At 56.0% G+C, this 19,007-nt stretch overlaps 1 protein-coding gene across 1 annotated transcript in view; it reads left to right on the top strand.

The window, feature by feature from the left end:
• Window positions 1-3,294: 3,294 nt before the first annotated feature.
• Window positions 3,295-19,007, top strand: part of LOC101959731 (complement C3) — a 30,652-nt gene continuing 14,939 nt past the window's right edge. The window contains exons 1-21 of the mRNA XM_078034654.1: window positions 3,295-3,452; window positions 4,265-4,457; window positions 5,437-5,599; window positions 5,688-5,758; window positions 7,142-7,236; window positions 7,329-7,411; window positions 7,488-7,578; window positions 8,891-8,993; window positions 9,085-9,211; window positions 9,424-9,539; window positions 9,625-9,771; window positions 10,771-10,980; window positions 11,096-11,302; window positions 11,426-11,584; window positions 12,119-12,248; window positions 12,455-12,526; window positions 12,721-12,921; window positions 14,412-14,520; window positions 14,805-14,890; window positions 15,883-16,025; window positions 16,112-16,324. Coding sequence (XP_077890780.1) covers window positions 3,379-3,452; window positions 4,265-4,457; window positions 5,437-5,599; window positions 5,688-5,758; window positions 7,142-7,236; window positions 7,329-7,411; window positions 7,488-7,578; window positions 8,891-8,993; window positions 9,085-9,211; window positions 9,424-9,539; window positions 9,625-9,771; window positions 10,771-10,980; window positions 11,096-11,302; window positions 11,426-11,584; window positions 12,119-12,248; window positions 12,455-12,526; window positions 12,721-12,921; window positions 14,412-14,520; window positions 14,805-14,890; window positions 15,883-16,025; window positions 16,112-16,324 — 2,793 coding nt within the window. The 5' untranslated portion in view covers window positions 3,295-3,378. The remainder of the gene's footprint in view (window positions 3,453-4,264; window positions 4,458-5,436; window positions 5,600-5,687; window positions 5,759-7,141; window positions 7,237-7,328; window positions 7,412-7,487; window positions 7,579-8,890; window positions 8,994-9,084; window positions 9,212-9,423; window positions 9,540-9,624; window positions 9,772-10,770; window positions 10,981-11,095; window positions 11,303-11,425; window positions 11,585-12,118; window positions 12,249-12,454; window positions 12,527-12,720; window positions 12,922-14,411; window positions 14,521-14,804; window positions 14,891-15,882; window positions 16,026-16,111; window positions 16,325-19,007) is intronic.

Here is a 19,007-nt window from a genome sequence, read left to right as displayed (position 1 = left end):
ACCAACCTCTCTAATGTGCCATTTGCTGTGTGATCCTGGATCACTGACTTAACCTCTCTGACCCATCAAATGGGACCTTGGAGTTGATTGAGTTTCCTATGCAACAGTGGGTATGAGTGGCTGTGCCCAGGGCCAGCAACCCTGATCTCAGCGCCTTCACGGAACCCTGAATGACTGCAGGTTGGAGACACCTGTGCACCCACTCAGGGCAGGTTCTCAGGACCCTGTCCTCTCTCCCCTCCCATGGGTCCCTGGGAACCCCTGGGATCTCTGAGAAACATGGAGGAGGCCACAGGCATGAGGCAGGCTGGGGAGGACTTCCTGTAAAGAGAAGCAGTCCCAGCTGCAGCCCAGACAGATCGGCAGAGCTGCCAGATGAGGAAGTCGGAGCCGTGCAGGCCCAGGAGGGTCTGAGGGCCCTCTGGGGCAGCAGGAGGAGCCAGGGCGGATCTAAAGCAAGAAGGCACAGGGCCATGTGGAGCCATTTCCCTCCGTGTGCAGGCTGCAGACTCTCCGCCTCCCCAACCCCAGAGTGTGCACTCCCCAGCCCTAAGGCCTGGCATGACCTTCCTGACGTGCAGAAGGGGCTCGGGATGGGATTCAGTGAAGAACCTGAGATGGAGAGGTCACCCTGGGTCACCTGTGGACCCAGCATCATTACTGGGGTTCTTCTAAGGGGAGGCAGGAGGGTCAGAGCAGGAGGCGTGAGGAGGGAGGCAGAGGCTGCAGGATGGGAAGGGCCCCTGAGCCAAGCACACAGGCGGCTTCCGGAAACTGGGAAAGGCCAAGAAATGGAAGCTCCCCAGAAGGCACCAGCCCGTCCACATCTCAATTTCAGACCTCTGACCTCCAGCACTGTAGGGTACCGAAAGTGTGTTGTTTTAACCTAGTAAGTTCACAGTCATTTGTGACAGCAAGAATCAGACACTCAGACGTCTTTGGAACACGAACTGGAGCCGGAGTTCTAATCCCAGTTCTTAGCGGCTCCTGTGGCTGCCATGATTTTTCCTATACATACAGACAAGGAGGTTTAATTGATAAATCAGGCACAGGAAGAGATTAACAATAGCTGAGAAAAATAACAACTGTACTATAATAAAAGGTGTGTGAATGTTTCTAGAAAAACATTAACTGGAGGACTAGCAGGCCAGTCCTCAGAGGAAAGAATGGGGGCAGGGTGCACCAGGCAGCAGCCAACCCAGGCAGGTGTGCAGTGGGGCGCCTGGGACCCACCCTTAAATCCTTCCCCCCCTCCTTGCACCCCATCTGGGGGTGCTAGATCAAACACAGGACTTCCAGTTAAATCTCAACCTCAGGAAAATAATAAGCAGTCTCAGGGGCCTGGTTCCTATGGGACACCCAGGGGTGCCAAATCGGAGTATGGCCAAGTCCCCTACGTCAAATGCTGCAGTATTCATAGCCTCTTGTAGACTTCACAGACAGGTGACACCAACACAGTGCAACTCGGTGGCCACAGCACTACACTGGACCAAGTCGGAACAATGTCCAGAAAAAAATTCTGTGCATGTTCAGAAAAGATGCCATTTCTTCCCCAAATACTTGCAGGTTGCTTGAATGCCTGCAAGAGGGACCTAAGGGTACGGGCCTGCCACACCGGCTCAGAGTAAGGCCATTCAGATGCCCCATTACCTGTCAGCCAGCAGCCTGGCCCCGCCCAGATACAGAATGCTGGGCTGCCTGGGCCTCCACTGGGAACCCCCGCCCCTCCCTTGCTGGCTCATCTTGTCCACCATTTCCCTCCCAAGCCTCTGGACACAATGTGTGCACATCCCGAGAAAGGCCACGAGGCCCAGGAATTCCCCTTCCTCCCAGGGGGCCTGGTCCTCTCCAGGCCTCTGGCTCCACTTCCAGCCCCCTTGCCTGTGGTCACCAGGTCTGGAGCCCTCCAGATCCCCAGCACCAGGAGCCTGAAGGGTGGCGGCCCTGTATTGATCCTCCCCTCCCAGCCAGGAGACTTCTAGGCATTGGGCCCCTCCCAAGGGCACATAGCAGCACTGTCCTGTGGGCCACTGTTCAGATGGCTTAACTGAGGCTGCAGAAGAAGGAAGCAATCCTTGCAGCAGGACAGGAGTCCCTCGTCAGCATTACCAGTGCCCCAGTCCCCGTGTTTAGGGCCATCACAAAACCAGGAAATAGGGTGGCTGATGGGGGGAAGGAGTGGGGGAGTCATGGGGGCCACTAGGGATCAGTTTGAGCAAGCGTTTTCATCTTCTGTCTCCCTGAGAGGTTTTGCAATCAAAGGGACAGAAGCCAGGTTTGCTCTAAACCTCCAGGCCTCCCCCACCCTGGCTCAGCCAGGGACAGGGTGTGGATTACAGGAAATCAGAGCAAACTCCCCTTTAACCTTTTCAGTGGGGTTTGGAAACCACCTTTCCAGGGACCAAGACCCCCACCCTCACACCATTCCCATTAACCCTTTACCTCCTGTGATCAGGGGACAACACCTCTGAGCATCAGAGGTATGCAAATGTCAATGACACTGAGCTTCCAGTTTGTACCCAGGTTGCAAGAATCCAAAAGCCTGCCCACATGCTCTGGGGTCCAGGCCCTGGGGAAATTGGTAATGCATTTCATGCAAGCTGAGGAGTGGGTAAATCACTATAGCTCCCAGGAAGCGGAACGTGGCAGTATCTAGCAATGTCAGCGGGCATGTACATGTGGCCCCAGCACCTTCTCCTGTAGTTGCAAAACAACTCATCTGCAGGAGGAGGCAGAGGCTCAGAATGCTTATCAGGAGCTGGCCCAAAGACCACAGCTAGGAAGCTCAAAGCTAGGAAAGGGAGCAGGTCAAGACCGCTCACTGCGAGAGTGTGATCTGCAGCCACAGAAGTCTGTGTGCCCCTCAAGAGGACCCTGGATTCTTCCACATAGTGGGATAGGAAATAGTTCCCTGTAAGAATGAGGAAGCTCTCTGAACACCAGTGTGAAATGATGTCTAGGGTATAGTGTTCAGGAAAAAGCAAGGCGACCCGGGAGGAGAGAAGAATGGTATGCAGAGTGTGTCCATAGCCCCCAGACCCCAGTGCTCTCCATCACAGTACGAGTAGGGGAACAATCCTGCATGCCAGCTGACCTTGACCCTGAGATTTTCCATGTCAACGGACAGGGACTTTCTGATAGGGGGTTGGAGGCCATGTCCTCAAGTTACTAACCCCTGAACTTGCTGGCAACAGGGCTTGAAACCCTGAGGAAATGTATTGAGCAATCTGGGGCAGCCCCTGGGAGGGACAATCCACAGGGGAAGGAAGGTTGAGTGGGGGAGAGGCCGAGTGGATAAAAGAAGCTCCCAGCTGCTCTGCTCACTCCTCCCCGTCCTCTCCCTCTCCTGTGTCCCTCTGCCTCCACTCTCCCTGCACCATGGGACCTGCCTCAGGTCCCAGGCTGCTGTTGCTGCTGCTGGCCAGCCTCCCCCTGGCCCTGGGGGACCCCATGTGAGTAGCCAGGCCCAGGTGGGAGCAGGCATTTGGGGTTCAGGTCCTTGTAGAATCCAGATGCACATGGGTGTCTGTGGATTTCAGGTTGGTGGTAGGACATGAGAATTTGGGCTGCCTGGCTGGGGTGTTTGTGGGCTGGGTTCCCGTGGAATCCAGGCACAGGGGAATTGGAGTTTGCACATTTTTGGAACTGAGTGTCTGGAGGTTTAGGATGGAGGGTCTGTGTGTTTAGCGGTCGTGAGTTGGAGTAAACTGGAGGCTAACAAGTCCAAACAGTTCAGAAATCATGAGTTTCAGCATTTAGAGGCTCAGTGACTTGGTCCTTTGGGTTTATGCAGGGTTGGGAGTGTGTGGATCTGGTTGTATTAATAAGACCGTGGTGTCAGAGGCTTAAGTTTGGGTTTGGAGTATTCTAGGACTTGAGGTTTAGAGGTTGAGGGTATATGGGTTTAGGCAATTGTGGTTTGGAAGTCTAGAGACTTAAGAGGGTTGCTGGGTTTGTTTCTGAGGATCAGGGGTTGGTGGGAAACTGCAGCCCTAGATGTTCAAGCTTTCAAATCCAGGTACACCTGGCTGAGGGGGTGGGAGGTCATGGTGACTGCCGTCCTGCCCATGGGGATAGGGAGGTGACGGTGCCAGAGAGGAAGGCATAGCCAGGACCTGAGGCTGGCAGGTGTCCCAGGCTGTCACTGGATCCCCTTCAGGGTCTGAGGCAAAGTGCTAGGGAAGAGAGGAGCATCCAGGCACTGACCAGGCTAGGGCTGGAGTCTCCTGTCCCTGGGAATACAGCTCTGTGCGCCACTGGACAGGTACTCCATGATCACCCCCAACATCCTGCGGCTGGAGAATGAGGAAAACATAGTCCTGGAGGCCCACGAAGTTGAAGGGGACGTTCCTGTCACAGTCACGGTCCACGACTTTCCAGCCAAGAAGCAAGTGCTGTCCAGTGAGAAGACGGTGCTGAGTGGTGCCACTGGACACCTGGGCAACGTCACCATCAAGGTGGGCGCAGACTGGAAGCAGCCCAGCCGACCTCCACAGCCCCTCGCACTCTTTGTGGTCTGTCCCTCTGAACCATGTCCTTGGGCGTCTTCCCTCTCAGGCCCTGCCTCTTCTGAGTTTCCCCTCTTCTGAGTGCCGCCCCTCCTCTGGGTGTACTCCCCCTCTAAACTCCACCATGTGAGTCTGCTGCTCCCCTACTGAGCCCCTCCCTCTCTATCCCCTCCACTTGAGAGCCCCTACCCCCTTGAGTCTACTCCCCTTCCAGGCTCCACCATCTGAGTCTCCTCCCCTCTGAGCCCCTCCCCTCTCTCAGTCTCCTCCCCTCTGACCCCCGCCTTTTCTGAGTCTCCTCCCCTCTGAGCCCCTCCCCTCTCTCAGTCTCCTCCCCTCTGAGCCCCACCCTTCTCTGAGTCTCCTCCCTCTGAGCCCCTCCCCTCTCTGAGTCTCCTCCCCCTGAGCCCCTCCCCACTCTGAGTCTCCTCCCCCTGAGCCCCTCCCCTCTCTGAGTCTCCTCCCCCGGAGCCCCGCCCATCTCTGAGTCTCCTCCCCCTGAGCCCCACCCTTCTCTGAGTCTCATACCCCCTGGGCCCCTCCCCTCTCTGAGGCTCCTCCCCTTTGGAACTTCTCCCCTCTGAGTCTCCTCCTGAGAGTCTCCTCCCTATTCTAAGTCCTTTCCCTAGGTTTCATTCCCTTTTAATTTCCTCTCCTGAGTCGAAGCCCCTTTTCTGAGTCCCTTTCCCTTTGAGTCCCCCCCCCGTCATTCTTCTGAGCCCACCCTCAGTCCACTCTCTGATCCCCCTTGGCTCCTGCCCCTGGTGTCTCTGCCCTCTCCCAACCCGCACAACACAGGCAAAGTAAGATGATGGGCAGGTTCCCTTATGAAGAGCAGCAGGTGACAGCCCCCCCAAGGGCCCAGAATCTGGACACAGGGCCTGGGACCCTGGAGCAGACCCCTAACAATGCCCTGGCACATGCCTAGATCCCAGCCAGCAAGGAGTTCAGGTCGGAAAAGGGCCACAAGTTTGTGACTGTCCTGGCGAACTTCGGGGCCACGATGGTGGAGAAGGTGGTGCTGGTCAGCCTTCAGAGCGGGTACCTCTTCATCCAGACAGACAAGACCATCTACACTCCCGGCTCCACGGGTACGGGGCTGGGCTGGCTGGGGAGGGCCAGGCCCCAGGGTGTGGGGCAGGTCTCATGGGCTCCTCTGTCTCTCCCACGGCCTTCCAGTCCTCTACCGGATCTTCACTGTGGACCACAAGCTGCTGCCAGTGGGCCGGACCATCGTGGTCAGCATTGAGGTACAGAAAGCCAGGCGCCAGTCACACAGGACAGAGACCCTGGGCAGGGGGTCCCAGAGACAAAGAGACATGCAGAGACATCAATGCAGAGAGACGTCTGGAGATGGCAGAGGTCCAGGGGGACCCACAGGGCAGCACATGCTCCCAAACATTCTAAGACCCCAGTGAGGGTCTCTTCCTCCTCTGCCCACAGCCTCCCATGGCTCCCACCTCCCTTGGGTTAAAAGTCTAGGTCCTTCCTGCAGCCCACACAGCTTTCTCCATTCTCTCCCTGCCTCCCCTCCTCTCCTCTCCCCTGCCATCCTTGCTGTGCTCAGTCCTGCCCCAGGGTCTTTGCACAGACAGTTCCAGCTTTAAAACATAAGTATATACAGACCTTTTCTTTGAAAAGCCACGGAGCTCACTCTCTTGCCTGTTTAAATTTTCTGCTCAATTGTCACCCTTGTCCCGATTTTACAGTGAGGCTTCCCTGAGCACCCCATAGAGTTGCACATCCCCACTGCAGGCACCAACACACACACACACACACACACACACTCAGATCCCATGTGTGGTATGGTCTGCTCCTTTCTTAAGCCCCTCCACCCTCCATTGAATCCAAGTTCACAGGGGAAGGGACTTTTCTCTGAGTGTTCAGGGTCTCAACACCTGAACTCAGCTCAGTCCTTGGCATCTACTTGGGTGGAATAAAAACACAACGGAAGAAGGAGGGGGGCAGGAAGGAGAGCAGGGTGAGGAAGGGGGTCTTGCCCTCAGCGATTGTCATGAGGAGGGACAGAAATCATGCAAGGTGGTGGCGAGTGCAAAGGCCCTGTGACTGGGTGGAGGATCAAGGCGGTCAGCCAGGGACAGAGTCCACGCGTCTCCTCCTCTAAGTGCTGGTGCCTCAGCTCCCATGCAACAGAGAACCTCATCCACAGAATTGCCCGCATTCCAATCCCAGAAAAGCAGGCTTCGAGGTCTGTCTCCTGAAGGTTAGCTGCTGGCAGCAGAACCCATGAACTTGCCGTTCTTATGTGTTCACAGACAAGGCTCCGTGCCGGTCTGGCATATGAGTGGGCAGAAGATGCTAGTGTTAGCTGCATTCAGAGAGGCACTGATCCTTATCAATGCCCTGCTTATGTGAAGGACAACCCAAGCCAGCGAGCTGGGAGCCTTTATGGTCTCCCTTTGCTGCATGTGCTCATGGAGCACAGAGAGGTTAAGTAACTTGCCCGAGGTCACACGATTTGTAAATGGCATGGTAGGGTTTGAACCTAGGCTGATGGACCCGGATCCACATCCTTAACCCCTGCACCTGTCGACGGGGTGCAAAGAGGCTGGGGGCAGAGCCTGGCCTCAGAAGAGCCACTTTAAGCCACAGCCCTTCCTGTCTGCTTACAGACCCCAGATGGCATCCCCATCAAGAGGGACACTCTGTCTTCTCAAAACCAGTTTGGCATCGTGCCCTTGTCTTGGAACATCCCAGAGCTGGTCAAGTACATGGGGCTCTGTGGGGGTTCGGGGGCCCGAGTCCCCTGAGGGGGAGCAGGGCTTGAGGCCGGGCTGCCCTCACCCGCCCTCTCTGCAGCATGGGGCAGTGGAAGATCCGGGCCCAGTATGAGAATTCGCCGCAGCAGGTGTTCTCCGCTGAGTTCGAGGTGAAGGAGTACGGTGAGTGGGGGAGGACCTGGGGGTCCTGGAGCGCTGGGCCCTGCACCAGCCGCGCCAACACCGGCTCTCACCCTAGTGCTGCCCAGCTTCGAGGTCCTGGTGGAGCCCGCAGAGAAATTCTACTACATCGATGACCCGAATGGCCTGGAGGTCACCATCACAGCCAGGTGAGGCCCAAGAGGTGAGACCAGGAGAGGGCTAGGTGAGGAGCCAGGTGCCAGGGCCTGGGATGGGACCAGTGAATGCCAGGTGAGGACCCAGGTGAGGAGCCAGATGAGGGTTCAGGTGAGGCCAGGTGAGGAGTCAAGTGAAGCAAGGTGAAGGGTTCAGGTGAGGGCCAGGTGAGGCCAGGTGAGGGCCAGATTAGGCCAGGGTAGGTTCAGGTGAGGCCAGTTGAAGGGGCCAAGTGAGGGCCAGGTGAGGCTAGATGAGGTCCAGGTGAGGAGCCAGGTGAAGACCAGGTGAGGGGGGCCTAGGATGGGGATGGGTGATGGCCAGGTGAGGACCCAGATGAGGAGCCAGGTGAGAGGCCATGTGAGTGTCCAAGTGAGGGAAATTTAAAACCAGGTGAGGCCAGGACAAGGGTTCAGGTGAGGGCCAGATGAGGCCAGGTGAGGTCCAGGTGGGGAGCCAGGTGAAGGCCAGGTGAGGCCAGGTAAGGGCCACATGATGCTAGGTGAGGTTTAGGTTAGGAGCTACGTGAAGGCCAGGTGAGGGCCAAGTGAGGCCAGAAGAAAGGTCCAGGTGAGGGCCAGGTGAGGCCAGGGCAGGTTCAGATGAGGCCAGTTGAAGGGGCCCAGTGAGGGCCAAGTGAGGCCAGATGAGGTCCATGTGAGGAGCCAGGTGAAGACCAGTGAGGGGGCCTAGGATGGGGATGGGATAAGGCCAGGTGGGGACCCAGATGAGGTGCCAGGTGAGAGGCCATGTGAGTGTCCAGGTGAGGGCCAGGTGACAGGGCCTGGGATGGGACCAGGTGAATACAAGATGAGGACGCAGATGAGAAGCCTGGTAAGAGGCCAGGTAAGGTAAAAGTGAGGCCAGAAGAAGTGTTCAGGTGAGGGCCAGGTGAGGCCAGGTGAGGTCCAGTTGGGGAGCCAGGTGAAGGCCAGGTGAGGCCAGGTAGGGGCCACATGAGGCTAGGTGAGGTCCAGGTTAGGAGGTAGGTGAAGGCCAGGTTAGGGGGCCTGGGAAGAGACTAGATAAGGGCCAGGTAAGAACCCAGATGAGGAGCCAGATGAGAGGCCTGGTGAGGGCCAGGTGAGGCCAGAAGAAAGGTTCAGGTGAGGGCCAGGTGAGGCCAGGTGAGGCCACTTGAAGGGGCCAGGAAAAGGCCAGGTGAGGCCAGGTGAGGAGCTAGGTGAGGAGCCAGGTGAGGCCAGGTGAGGCCAGGTGAGGGCGGGGACTTGGGTGTTTGGCCACAGTGAGCAGTTAGGGCAACGTGGCCTTCCGAGAGTGGGCGCTGACGCCGTGGCCCTGCAGGTTCCTGTATGGGAAGAACGTGGACGGCACCGCCTTCGTCATCTTCGGGGTCCAGGATGGCGACCAGAGGATCTCACTGCCCCAGTCCCTCCAGCGCGTTGTGGTACCTGAGAGGCCCCTGGACGCCCCTCCCTCCAGCGCCCCCTCTCAGGCAGCTCCCCAGGGCACCCCGCTGAGCCTTGTCCCCTCCCCAGATCGAGGATGGCACCGGGGAGGCCACCCTGAGCCGCCAGGTGCTGCTGGATGGTGTGCAGCCCTCCCGAGCCGACGCCCTGGTGGGGAAGTCCTTGTACGTGTCTGTCACTGTCATCCTGCACTCAGGTGAGGCCCAGGACCACCAGGCAGTCTGGCTGAGAGCAGAGCCCCCTGGGGGAGGAGCCCAGCCCGAGAGCAAGGTCCAGGGAGAAGACGGGGGCATCTGAGGGGGCTCTGGTCTGAGGGAGGAGGCCCCGTATGGAGGTGGGACCCAGTCTGAGGGAGGAGGCCTGGTCCCGGGGCCAGCCAGGGGCCACCCTCATGGTCCCTCTCCTCAGGCAGCGACATGGTGGAGGCAGAGCACAGTGGGATCCAGATCGTGACCTCCCCCTACCAGATCCACTTCACCAAGACGCCCAAGTACTTCAAACCAGCCATGCCCTTCGACCTCATGGTGAGACCCGGGGCAGGGCCCACGCCCACTCGGGGAGCACTGAGCACCCCTCAGAGTCACCAGATCCCCCACCCCCTGTCCACAGGTGTATGTGACAAACCCTGATGGCTCTCCAGCCCGCCGTGTGCCCGTGGTGGCCCAGGACAGTGATGTGCAGTCTCTGACGCAAGACGATGGCGTGGCCAAGCTGACCGTCAACACGCCCAACAGCCGGCAGCCACTGACTATCACAGTGAGTCCCGCCATCCTGGGGCTCCCGCCACCAGGGACAGGGTGCCCCAGGGCTTGGCACTTGTACAGAAGGACCCTGCCATTTGCAAGATTTGCAGGTGGGGTGCTGTCGCAGGCGTGGGGGGATCCTCCTGGGGCAGAGGTCAGCTGTCTCGGGGGCCACAGAGGAGCACATGGCCTCTGGCACTGAGGAGCCCAGATCCTACCAGGAGTGCTCTGCCGTGTCCCTGGAGGGGTCCACTGCTGGCACGGGGTCCCTGCTCTCCTGATATCTGCCCCTCACTGGCTCCCACGCAGGCCGCAGAGGGACGTGATCCTCCAGGGCTCCTGTGCCCATCCCTCTGCCTTCTAGGCCTCGGGGGCTGGCATGTGGGTCAGGCCTGTGGCTTCTGTCCCCCAGATCCTGGACGAGGGCAAGCTGTTGAAGCAGGTGGTCAGGCCCCAGTCTAGTGACCAAACACAGAATTATTCATTTGCAGTTCTGGACCTCAAAGTCCCCAAATCCAGGTGTGGCAGGTGGTTCCTCCTGAGGCTCTGTCCTGTCTCTGCCAGCATCTAGAGCCCCACCCCCAGGCCCTGTTCCTGACCTGTCCTCCACCTCAGAGCCAGCAGCATGTGTCCAAGAAATCACCTCCCCCCTCTGCCTCACCTCCTTCCTTTTCCTTCTTCCTCCTTCTCCTCCTCTCTCCCTCCCTGCCTACCTCTCTCTCCCTCCCCCTCCCTCCCTCCCTCCCTCCCTCCCTCCTTCTCTCTCCCTCCCCCCTCCCTCCCCAACCCTCCCTCTCTTCCTCTCTCTCTCTCTCTCTCTCTCTCTCTCTCCCTCTCACCCCACCGCACCCCTGGGACCACCCAGATAGTCCAGGACGACATCCGCACAGGATCCCTAGCTTCACCCCATCTGCAAAGCCTTCCTCGCCATCAGAGGTCACACACCCTGTGCCTTGAGATCAGGCTGAGGGCGTCCTTGGTCCTGGCCTCCATCCCTCTCCCCCTCCCCCAGGTGCGCACCAGCAAGCAGGGCATCCCCCAGGCGCGGCAGGCCGTCAGGACCATGCAGGCCCAACCCTACAGCACGCTGTTCAACTCCAACAACTACCTGCACCTCTCTGTGTCTCGCATGGAGCTCAAGCCAGGCGAGACCCTCAACGTCAACTTCCACCTGCGAGTGGACCCTGGCCAGGATGCCAAGATCCGCTACTACACCTACCTGGTCCGTGGCCCTGGGCCCCCACGCCCTGCTCACGGCTTCTCCAGCACCCAGCATCCCTCCCCAAGCCCAGATCTCCCTCCTCTCCCGCCCTGACCTTCTGTCCTTCTGTCCCCAGATCCTGAACAAGGGCAAGCTGTTGAAGGCAGGTCGCCAGGCCCGAGAGCCCGGCCAGGACCTGGTGGTGCTGCCCCTGACCATCACTGCGGATTTCATCCCTTCCTTCCGCCTGGTGGCCTATTACACGCTGATGGGTGCCAGCGGCAAGAGGGAGGTGGTGGCGGACTCTGTGTGGGTGGACGTCAAGGACTCGTGCGTGGGCACGGTGAGCATCCCCGCGCCTCCCCCACCCTCCGCCTTTCCTCCTCTGGGTCCGGCCTGGACTTCCCCGTCCTCGGTGCCCTCCCAGGGCTCACTGCTCCTTCCTGCTTCTCCCACTTCCCTGCAGCTGGTGGTCAAAGGTGGTGGGAAGGACGACCGGCAGCCTTTACCTGGGCAGCAGATGACCCTCAAGATAGAGGGTGACCGTGGGGCTCGAGTGGGGCTGGTGGCTGTGGACAAGGGCGTGTTTGTGCTCAACAAGAAGAACAAGCTGACTCAGAGTAAGGTGGGCGGCTGTGGCTGAGGCTGACCCAAGACCACGGAGGCACAGGGATGGCGTGGGGTGGAGCAGGACTGGGATCAGAGAGCATGAAGGACGGGGCGGGGGTGGTGGACCAGACGTCAGAGTGGACACACAGGGATGAGGTCATGAGATGGAAATGCAGTCCAGCTTGGGAAGGGTCATGGTCAAGGTCCAGCTTTGGAAGGTCATGGTCAAGGTCCAGATTAAGGATGGTCACAGTAAGATGCAGTTTGGCATGGCCCTGTGTACTCTGGGGCCATCTGATGTGGAAGCCTGGGGCATGGGGTGACGCTAGAGAGTGAGGAAGGAGTGAGCTGGTCAGGGCTTGGAATGAAGAGGTAAATGCAAGTGGGGTTGAGGTGAAGGGGTGGGGTGAGGAGTGGGGCTAGGAATAGGTGGGGATGGAGCTGTGGGTGGGCTGGAGTGGGGTGGGTGGGAGGGGCTGCGTGGACCGTGGGGAGCTGGAACAGGGGATGCTGTCCTGCCTGTCCCTACCTGGCCACCCACCCCCTGCAGATCTGGGACGTGGTGGAGAAGGCAGACATTGGCTGCACCCCGGGCAGTGGGCAGGACTATGCTGGAGTCTTCATGGATGCAGGGCTGGCCTTTAAGACCAACAAAGACCTGCAGACAGCCCAGAGGACAGGTAGGGGCAGCGAGGGGCTCTGGAATGGGGCACCTGGTTCAAGTCCCGCCTCCACCGGCCCCGCCAACAGGCTTCTCCTGGGCCTCAGTTTCTTCATCCGTCCAATGGAAACAGCCACACGCCAACTTGAGGCTGTTGTGAGGGGTGAATCCAGGGCGCACAGTAGGTGCTTTACCCAACCTGTTCTTGGTCCACCTGCCCCTCAGAATTGGAGTGCTCCAAACCCGCTGCCCGCCGGCGTCGCTCTGTGCAGCTCATGGAAAAGAGGATGGACAAAGGTGGGGCCCTCTGCCTGCCCTTCCCCACCACCCACCCTGGGCCTGGCCATCTGGGCCCCAATGTGACCTTCCAGGAGCCAAAGAGGGAGGAGCGGAGGGCTGGCCCTGGGCACTTCTTCCTGGGTCTGCCCTGGGCTCTCCTGGGTGGGGGCACCTGGCCAGGGCTGTGCCTGAGCAGGTGTGTGCTCCCACAGCGGGTCAGTACAAGACCAAGGAGCTGCGCAGGTGCTGCGAGGACGGGATGCGGGAGAACCCCATGGGCTTCCCCTGCCAGCGCAGGGCCCGCTTCATCTCCCTGGGCGCCTCCTGCGTGCAGGCCTTCCTGGACTGCTGCAGCTACATCACCCAGCTGCGGCAGCAGCACCGCCGCGAGGGCCTCCTGGGCCTGGCCAGGAGTGAGTCCCTGGGACAGGAGCCTGCCTGCCTGAGGGAGGGGGAGGGCCAGTCTGAGGGGGAGGGGGAGGGCCTGTCTGGGGGAGGGGAGGTCCTGTCTGGGGGAGGGGGAGGGCAAGTCTGAGGGGGAGGGGGGTTAGTCTGAGGGGGAGGGGAGGTCCTGTCTGGGGGAGGGGGAGGTCCTGTCTGGGGGAGGGGGAGGGCCTGTCTGAGGGGGAGGGGAGGTCTTTAAGGAGGGAGATACGCATCCCCACTAGGTGCAGAAAATCCCTGTTCTGGAGTGTGAAAAGGACCAGCTCCCACCTAAGGGCAGAGGGGTCCCTGGTGAGGGGAGAGGAAGGAGGCCCTTCCAGGGGGGGCCAGGCTCTCAGGTGTGAGGAGAAGCAGCACCTCATCTAGTGGTGGAGCCACCTGGGGTGAGGAAGATTGTCCCAGTCCTGCGGAGTCAGTCTGCAGTCACACACTGTGCCCAGGCCCTCAGTGGTAGGAGAGAAGGTCCCAGCTGGTGGGGCTGTCCACACCGGGTGCCAGTGGGAAGGCTCAGAGGGGTGCGAAGTTTCCTTCACCCAGGGAAACTGGTCTGTGCTGCCACCCAAAGCCTGGCGCCAAGTCAGGCCACCTGACGGATTAACAGGCATTAATCCATCAAAGGCCTCGTTCATACATTCCGTCATTCAGTTTTGGTTTGTTTTTTTTTTTTGAGAATTGTAATATTTATTTTTAGTTTTCAGCGGACACAACATCTTTGTTTGTATGTGGTGCTGAGGATTGAACCTGGGCCACACGCATGCCAGGCGAGCGCGCTACCGCTTGAGCCACATCCCCAGCCCCTTCATTCAGTTTTTAATGAGACAAAACGTGTAGCCAGCTCTGTGTCCACAGGGTACACACATGCACATCATTTGGTTTGGGCTTGGGTTTAGGTTTAGGTTTTTTTTTTTTTTTTGTGCCCTTGGAAGGAGTAGTCCAGAATGCAGGTGGGTCCAGGCATCTGTGGGATTCCACCTGCATACTGTGATGGAGATGCGGAGCCAAACTAAGATCTGTCCATCACGTTTGAGGAAAGCCCAGCCAGGGTGGAACCTAGTCCTGTCCAGCTTTATTTACTTGCTGAGGGTCAAGCTGGTTGTTCAAGGCCACCACTTCTTCAGTGGTCCCCACCAGGTCTGGGGAGCTCTCCAAAGGGCTGGTGGCATTCAGAACTAACAGATCCATGGATGCAGGGGCCCTGATCCTTACAGAGGTCCATGAAAATGTTTTCCTTTCTTTGAAAATCAGAGGAAGGCAAGGTTATATTTATCGTGATAGCAACATATTTGCAAATAGAATTTTAAATTTTTTTAATGGAGTAAGGACTCCAGAAAGGTAACTGTTCCTGGGCCCATGAAGAGCCACAGCAGGCCTCTGGGTGCGTTTCCCAGCTAAGAGCCCAAACAGTGCAGAGGGGACAGTGTGGGAGGTGGGCTGCCCTAAGCCAGCTCTCACCCTTCAGGTGACATGGATGAGGACATAATTCCAGAAGAAGACATCATTTCCAGAAGCCAGTTTCCAGAGAGCTGGTTGTGGGCCATAGAAGAGTTAAAAGAACCAGAGAAAAACGGGTATGGCCAGGGTGCCCCTGCCCACCCTTGCCCATACCTGCCACCCCTGCCACGCCCTGCCCACTGCCACAGCTCCCCACACTGTGCCAGGGTGACCTTCCATCTGCACACACCTGCAACCTCGCATCTCTTCTAGAGCCACTGTGGAACCCACATCCCAACCTAGGAAAATCAAGAGCTGGGTCACCCCCACGTACCCGCCCCTCCCGCCTGTGCCTTGTCCCCCAGTCCTCGCCCTCCTCCCTGCTGGACATCCTCTAATGCCCCCACTTCTCCCAACCCAGAATCTCCACGAAGGTCCTGAACATCTTTCTGAAAGACACCATCACCACTTGGGAGATCCTGGCTGTGAGCCTGTCGGACAAGAAAGGTGAGGGAGAGTCGGGGCCCTGGGCACCTTTCTGTCCCAACAGGCTCCCCCGGTGGGCTGAGCGGCCCCGCTTCCCTCTGACCTGGCTACTGCATGGCTTCAAAGGCCAGACCTGGACACTTAGTCTACAAAATTGGTATTAAAAAATAAATTTTATTTTTTAAAGGGAATTTTAAGTTCACAGAAAAACTCAGCAGAAAGAACAGAGAATTTCCCTACCCCCGCCCCCTCTATAGTTTACTTTTCTTTGCACTAGTCTTTACAATCCATTGTGCATTTCCCTTGAGCAGCTCAGAACTAGATTTTCACTGGGAATATTTCGATCTGTATCTGGGTTTCATGATGTTCACAGATGAATAGGCAACTTTTCAAGCCCAAGTTGTTGCAAACATACTTAAACATTTCCCAGTCACTGAATCTAGCATTGCTTTTTTGTGAATTGAGATTTAACTCACTCATAAAAATCCCCCTTATAAACTGTGCAGCTTATAATCTTTTCTATATTCACAACATCTATCCTCAACTATTAGCTTTTTAGTTTAAATCTGGTTGAGATGGAATAAGTGTAAATAAAAGTTAATAAAAGTAAAAAACAGCCCCACTCCAGCCAGCCACATCCACAGCTCTGGGTGATCCCAGAAGGCTTTAGCGTACCTGGTTGAAAGAGCAGATATATTTTGGAGACCCGCCAGTTAGTTAGGCTGGTTGTCTTCCTGCACATGCATCTAAAAGTCAAACTGCAAAGAGAAAGGAAATCATCAATGATAAGGCCACTTCCTGCCCCTCCACCATGTAGAACCCATGTCTTGGCCAGTGTTTAGTCTGTGGGCTTCTGCAGAGTCAGGTGCAGCTTGGGCCAGCTCCCCTGGCTGAGGGTGAGAGCCAGGACTATGGAAGAGGCAGCAACTTGAGTTCAAGCTACAGTTCCCTTTGGGTTGGCCCGCCCTGCTCATCCCGTGCCCTTGACGTTGGTGCTGTCTCTGTGTGGACAGGGATCTGCGTGGCAGACCCCTACGAGGTCACGGTGATGCAGGACTTCTTCATCGACCTGCGGCTGCCCTACTCTGTGGTGCGCAATGAGCAGGTGGAGATCCGAGCTGTCCTCTTCAACTACCGCGAGAAGGAGAGTCTCAAGGTGCGCCCTGGGGAGGGGCCGGAGGCCTGGGGGTGTGAGGGGGACGCCCTGTTGCACACCTGCGCTGACACCTCCTTCCCTGGCAGGTGAGGGTGGAACTGATCCACAACCCAGCGTTCTGCAGCCTGGCCACCGCCAAGAAGCGCTACTACCAGACTGTAACGATCCCGCCCAAGTCCTCGGTGCCAGTGCCCTATGTCATCGTGCCCTTGACCATAGGGCTGCAGGAGGTGGAGGTCAAGGCTGCTGTGTACAACCACTTCATCAGCGACGGTGTCAAGAAGACCCTGAAGGTCGTGGTGAGTCCTTCGCGCATCCGCTGTTTCTTGTCCTTCAGGGAAGGTGCCTGTGCTCCATACTGCTGACCCCCGGTGGGTGGCTCAGGCTCTGAGACCCTAAGAATCATCACAAGCCAGGCTTAGTGGCTGCTCCCGTGATCTCAGCGACTCAGGAGGCTGAGGCAGGAGGATCACAGGTTGAAGGCCAGCCTTAGTAACTTAGTGAGAACCTGTATCAAAAAAAAGGGGTGGGGGGCTAGGGGTGGAGTATCCAGTACACCCCCATCCCTGCCAAAAAAAGGAATCATGGCAGTATCCAGCTTAGAAATTTAGAAGTCTCAGATATTTGGAGGCAGAGCCAAGATTAGTATAATGTGACTGAGATAAATCAGGCACAGAATTCTTAAGGATGCCAAAATGTCAGTCATTAAGATTAATAGTATTTTCATGCAATAATTTTACTAAGATGACTGTTATTATGTTAAATGATGTTTCCTCTTACTCATTATTTTTGTAGTTGGTCATAATACCTTTATTTTTTAATTTATTCTTCTGTGGTGCTGGGGATTGAACCCAGGGTGTTGCTTGTACTAGTTTGCACTGTACCGCTGAGCACTGAGCCACAACACCAGCCCTCCTCTTATTCATTTTTAATTTCAATTTTATGGTGGTAAAATAGGCATAACAGTTGCCACTTGAAGCATGTTTAAGTGTACAGTTCTGTGACATTAAGAGCATTTATATTGTGGTGCAACCAACACTACATCCACCTGCTGAATCCTTTTCGATTATAAAACCAGAACTCTATATTGTTTTCCATGTGATATTTTATGGAAGAAATCAAAATGAGGGCAGGAGGTGCAGGCTGAAGTTGGATAGTGTATGCACAAAGCCCGGGTTCTGTTCCCAGAACTGGGGGAGAAAAAGAAATCCCAGCCAGGCGTGACACCTCTCACCCTAGCAACTCAGGAGGCTGAGGCAGGAGGATCACAAGTTCAAGGCTAGCCTTTGCAACTTAGCAATCCAAGGTCTCAAAAAGGTTTTAAAAGATGGGGTGATGCAAATATGCTCAGTGCTTAAGTGTGCCTAGGTTCAATCCTCATTACTAAAAAAGAGAGAAAGAAAGAAATCCAAATCAATGACAAAAAAGGGACAGTAAATGAAATATCAAAATTTAATTTAAAGCAGACCAGATCCCACATTGTCAAGCCTAGGCACGTGACACACACTGACACAAAAGGAAAAATTAGTGCCCTCTTTACGTTTGTATTTTCCCTCTACTGGTTAATTTCTTCCAAAATGTTAAAGAAGTTGGGAAAACTATTAAAATATTGAAAAGCTGCTGCATTCAAACAGACAAAGTTATTTTACATGAAATGGATTTCTGTCCCAGCCAGACTCAAGTATCATTCATATTTTCAAGCTTTTATGGAAGCAAACTTATAATTTTAGCAATTGTTTTAAGGCTCTGCAATAGAATCATCTTTTAAAAGTACATAAACTCATAGTGAGGGTCCCACGTTCCTTCTGCCCCCACACTGGATGGCTGTGAGTGGGGAGAAACGCCAGGCCTGCCGGGAGCCTGCCTGTCCAGCTCCTGAGAGCAAAGCGCACCAGTCTCCCCAATTCCATGTGCCCTGATGTTGGCGGCCTGAAATGGATCATGGCAGGATACTTACCCCATGGGAACTCACAGCCTACCAATAGGGGCTTTGCCTTCCTTGAACATGTGTCAGCAGCTCCCTGGGGAAAATCAATCTCCAGACAAAATCTGCTTTTATTACCAGTGAGGGGAGACGGGGTCCTGGGAAAGAAACTGCTGTCCACATGGAAGCCTTTTGTGTACACACAGATGGGGGCCTGGGTTGGACTTTTAGTACTAGCTAAAATAGCCCCTGTTTCATGAGCACTCGCTGTATTTCAGGCCCTGTGCTGCTTGCTTTGTGCATTTTCTGTTATTTAAGAGATGCGTAGATGGCAATGGGTTAAACACCCAGACTCTGGAGCCAGGTGACCAGATTTAAACCTCAGTTCTGTCCTACTAGCTGTGTGACCTTGAGCCAGTCATTTCACCCCTCTGGCATCCCAGTTTCCTCATTTTGTAACTAGGAGTCATCTAGTCCCAGCAGGAATCATGAGGACCAGCGTGTTCAGGATCCGGCTTCATGGGAAGCTGCTGTAGGATAAACATGCTATTCCTTGCTGCTGAACAGAGGGACTTCACAGCTCAGCTTAGGCAGGTTTTTGTTGTTGTTTTGTTGTTGTTGTTTTGTTTTGTTTGTTTGTTTTCTATTTCATTGAAGTATAAGGATGGAGCCCGGGGCTTGGTGCCTGCCAGGCAAGCGCTCCCTCACTGAGCTGCACCCCAGCCCTACAGCAGTTTTCGATCTAGTTGAGGCTTCACATTCTAAAATGCTTCTCTTGTGATAATACCTTAGTGAATAAAAGTTGCCCAAATGGACATTTAAAAAACATTTTTGAGAAATCCTCTCTTGTGTTGTCCCTAATTCTGGGGGTGCTTAGCCAAAGCACCTCCCTCCTCCATTCCCTCTGTGTCCTCAAACTTCTGGGATCAAAGAATCCTCCCACCTCAGCCTCCTGAGCAGTTGGGCCTATAGACACACCACTGTGCCCAACCATGACTACCTTAAGTATCTCTACTTAAAAGTTTTTTAAATTAAAGAGAACGTGAGTGATGATAGCT

Source organism: Ictidomys tridecemlineatus, chromosome 2 (genome assembly GCF_052094955.1).
Source record: "Ictidomys tridecemlineatus isolate mIctTri1 chromosome 2, mIctTri1.hap1, whole genome shotgun sequence".
In the NCBI taxonomy this organism is placed as follows: domain Eukaryota; kingdom Metazoa; phylum Chordata; class Mammalia; order Rodentia; family Sciuridae; genus Ictidomys; species Ictidomys tridecemlineatus.
The sequence above is the reverse complement of the archived record's forward strand: the minus strand, read 5'-3'. Positions and strand labels throughout refer to the sequence as shown.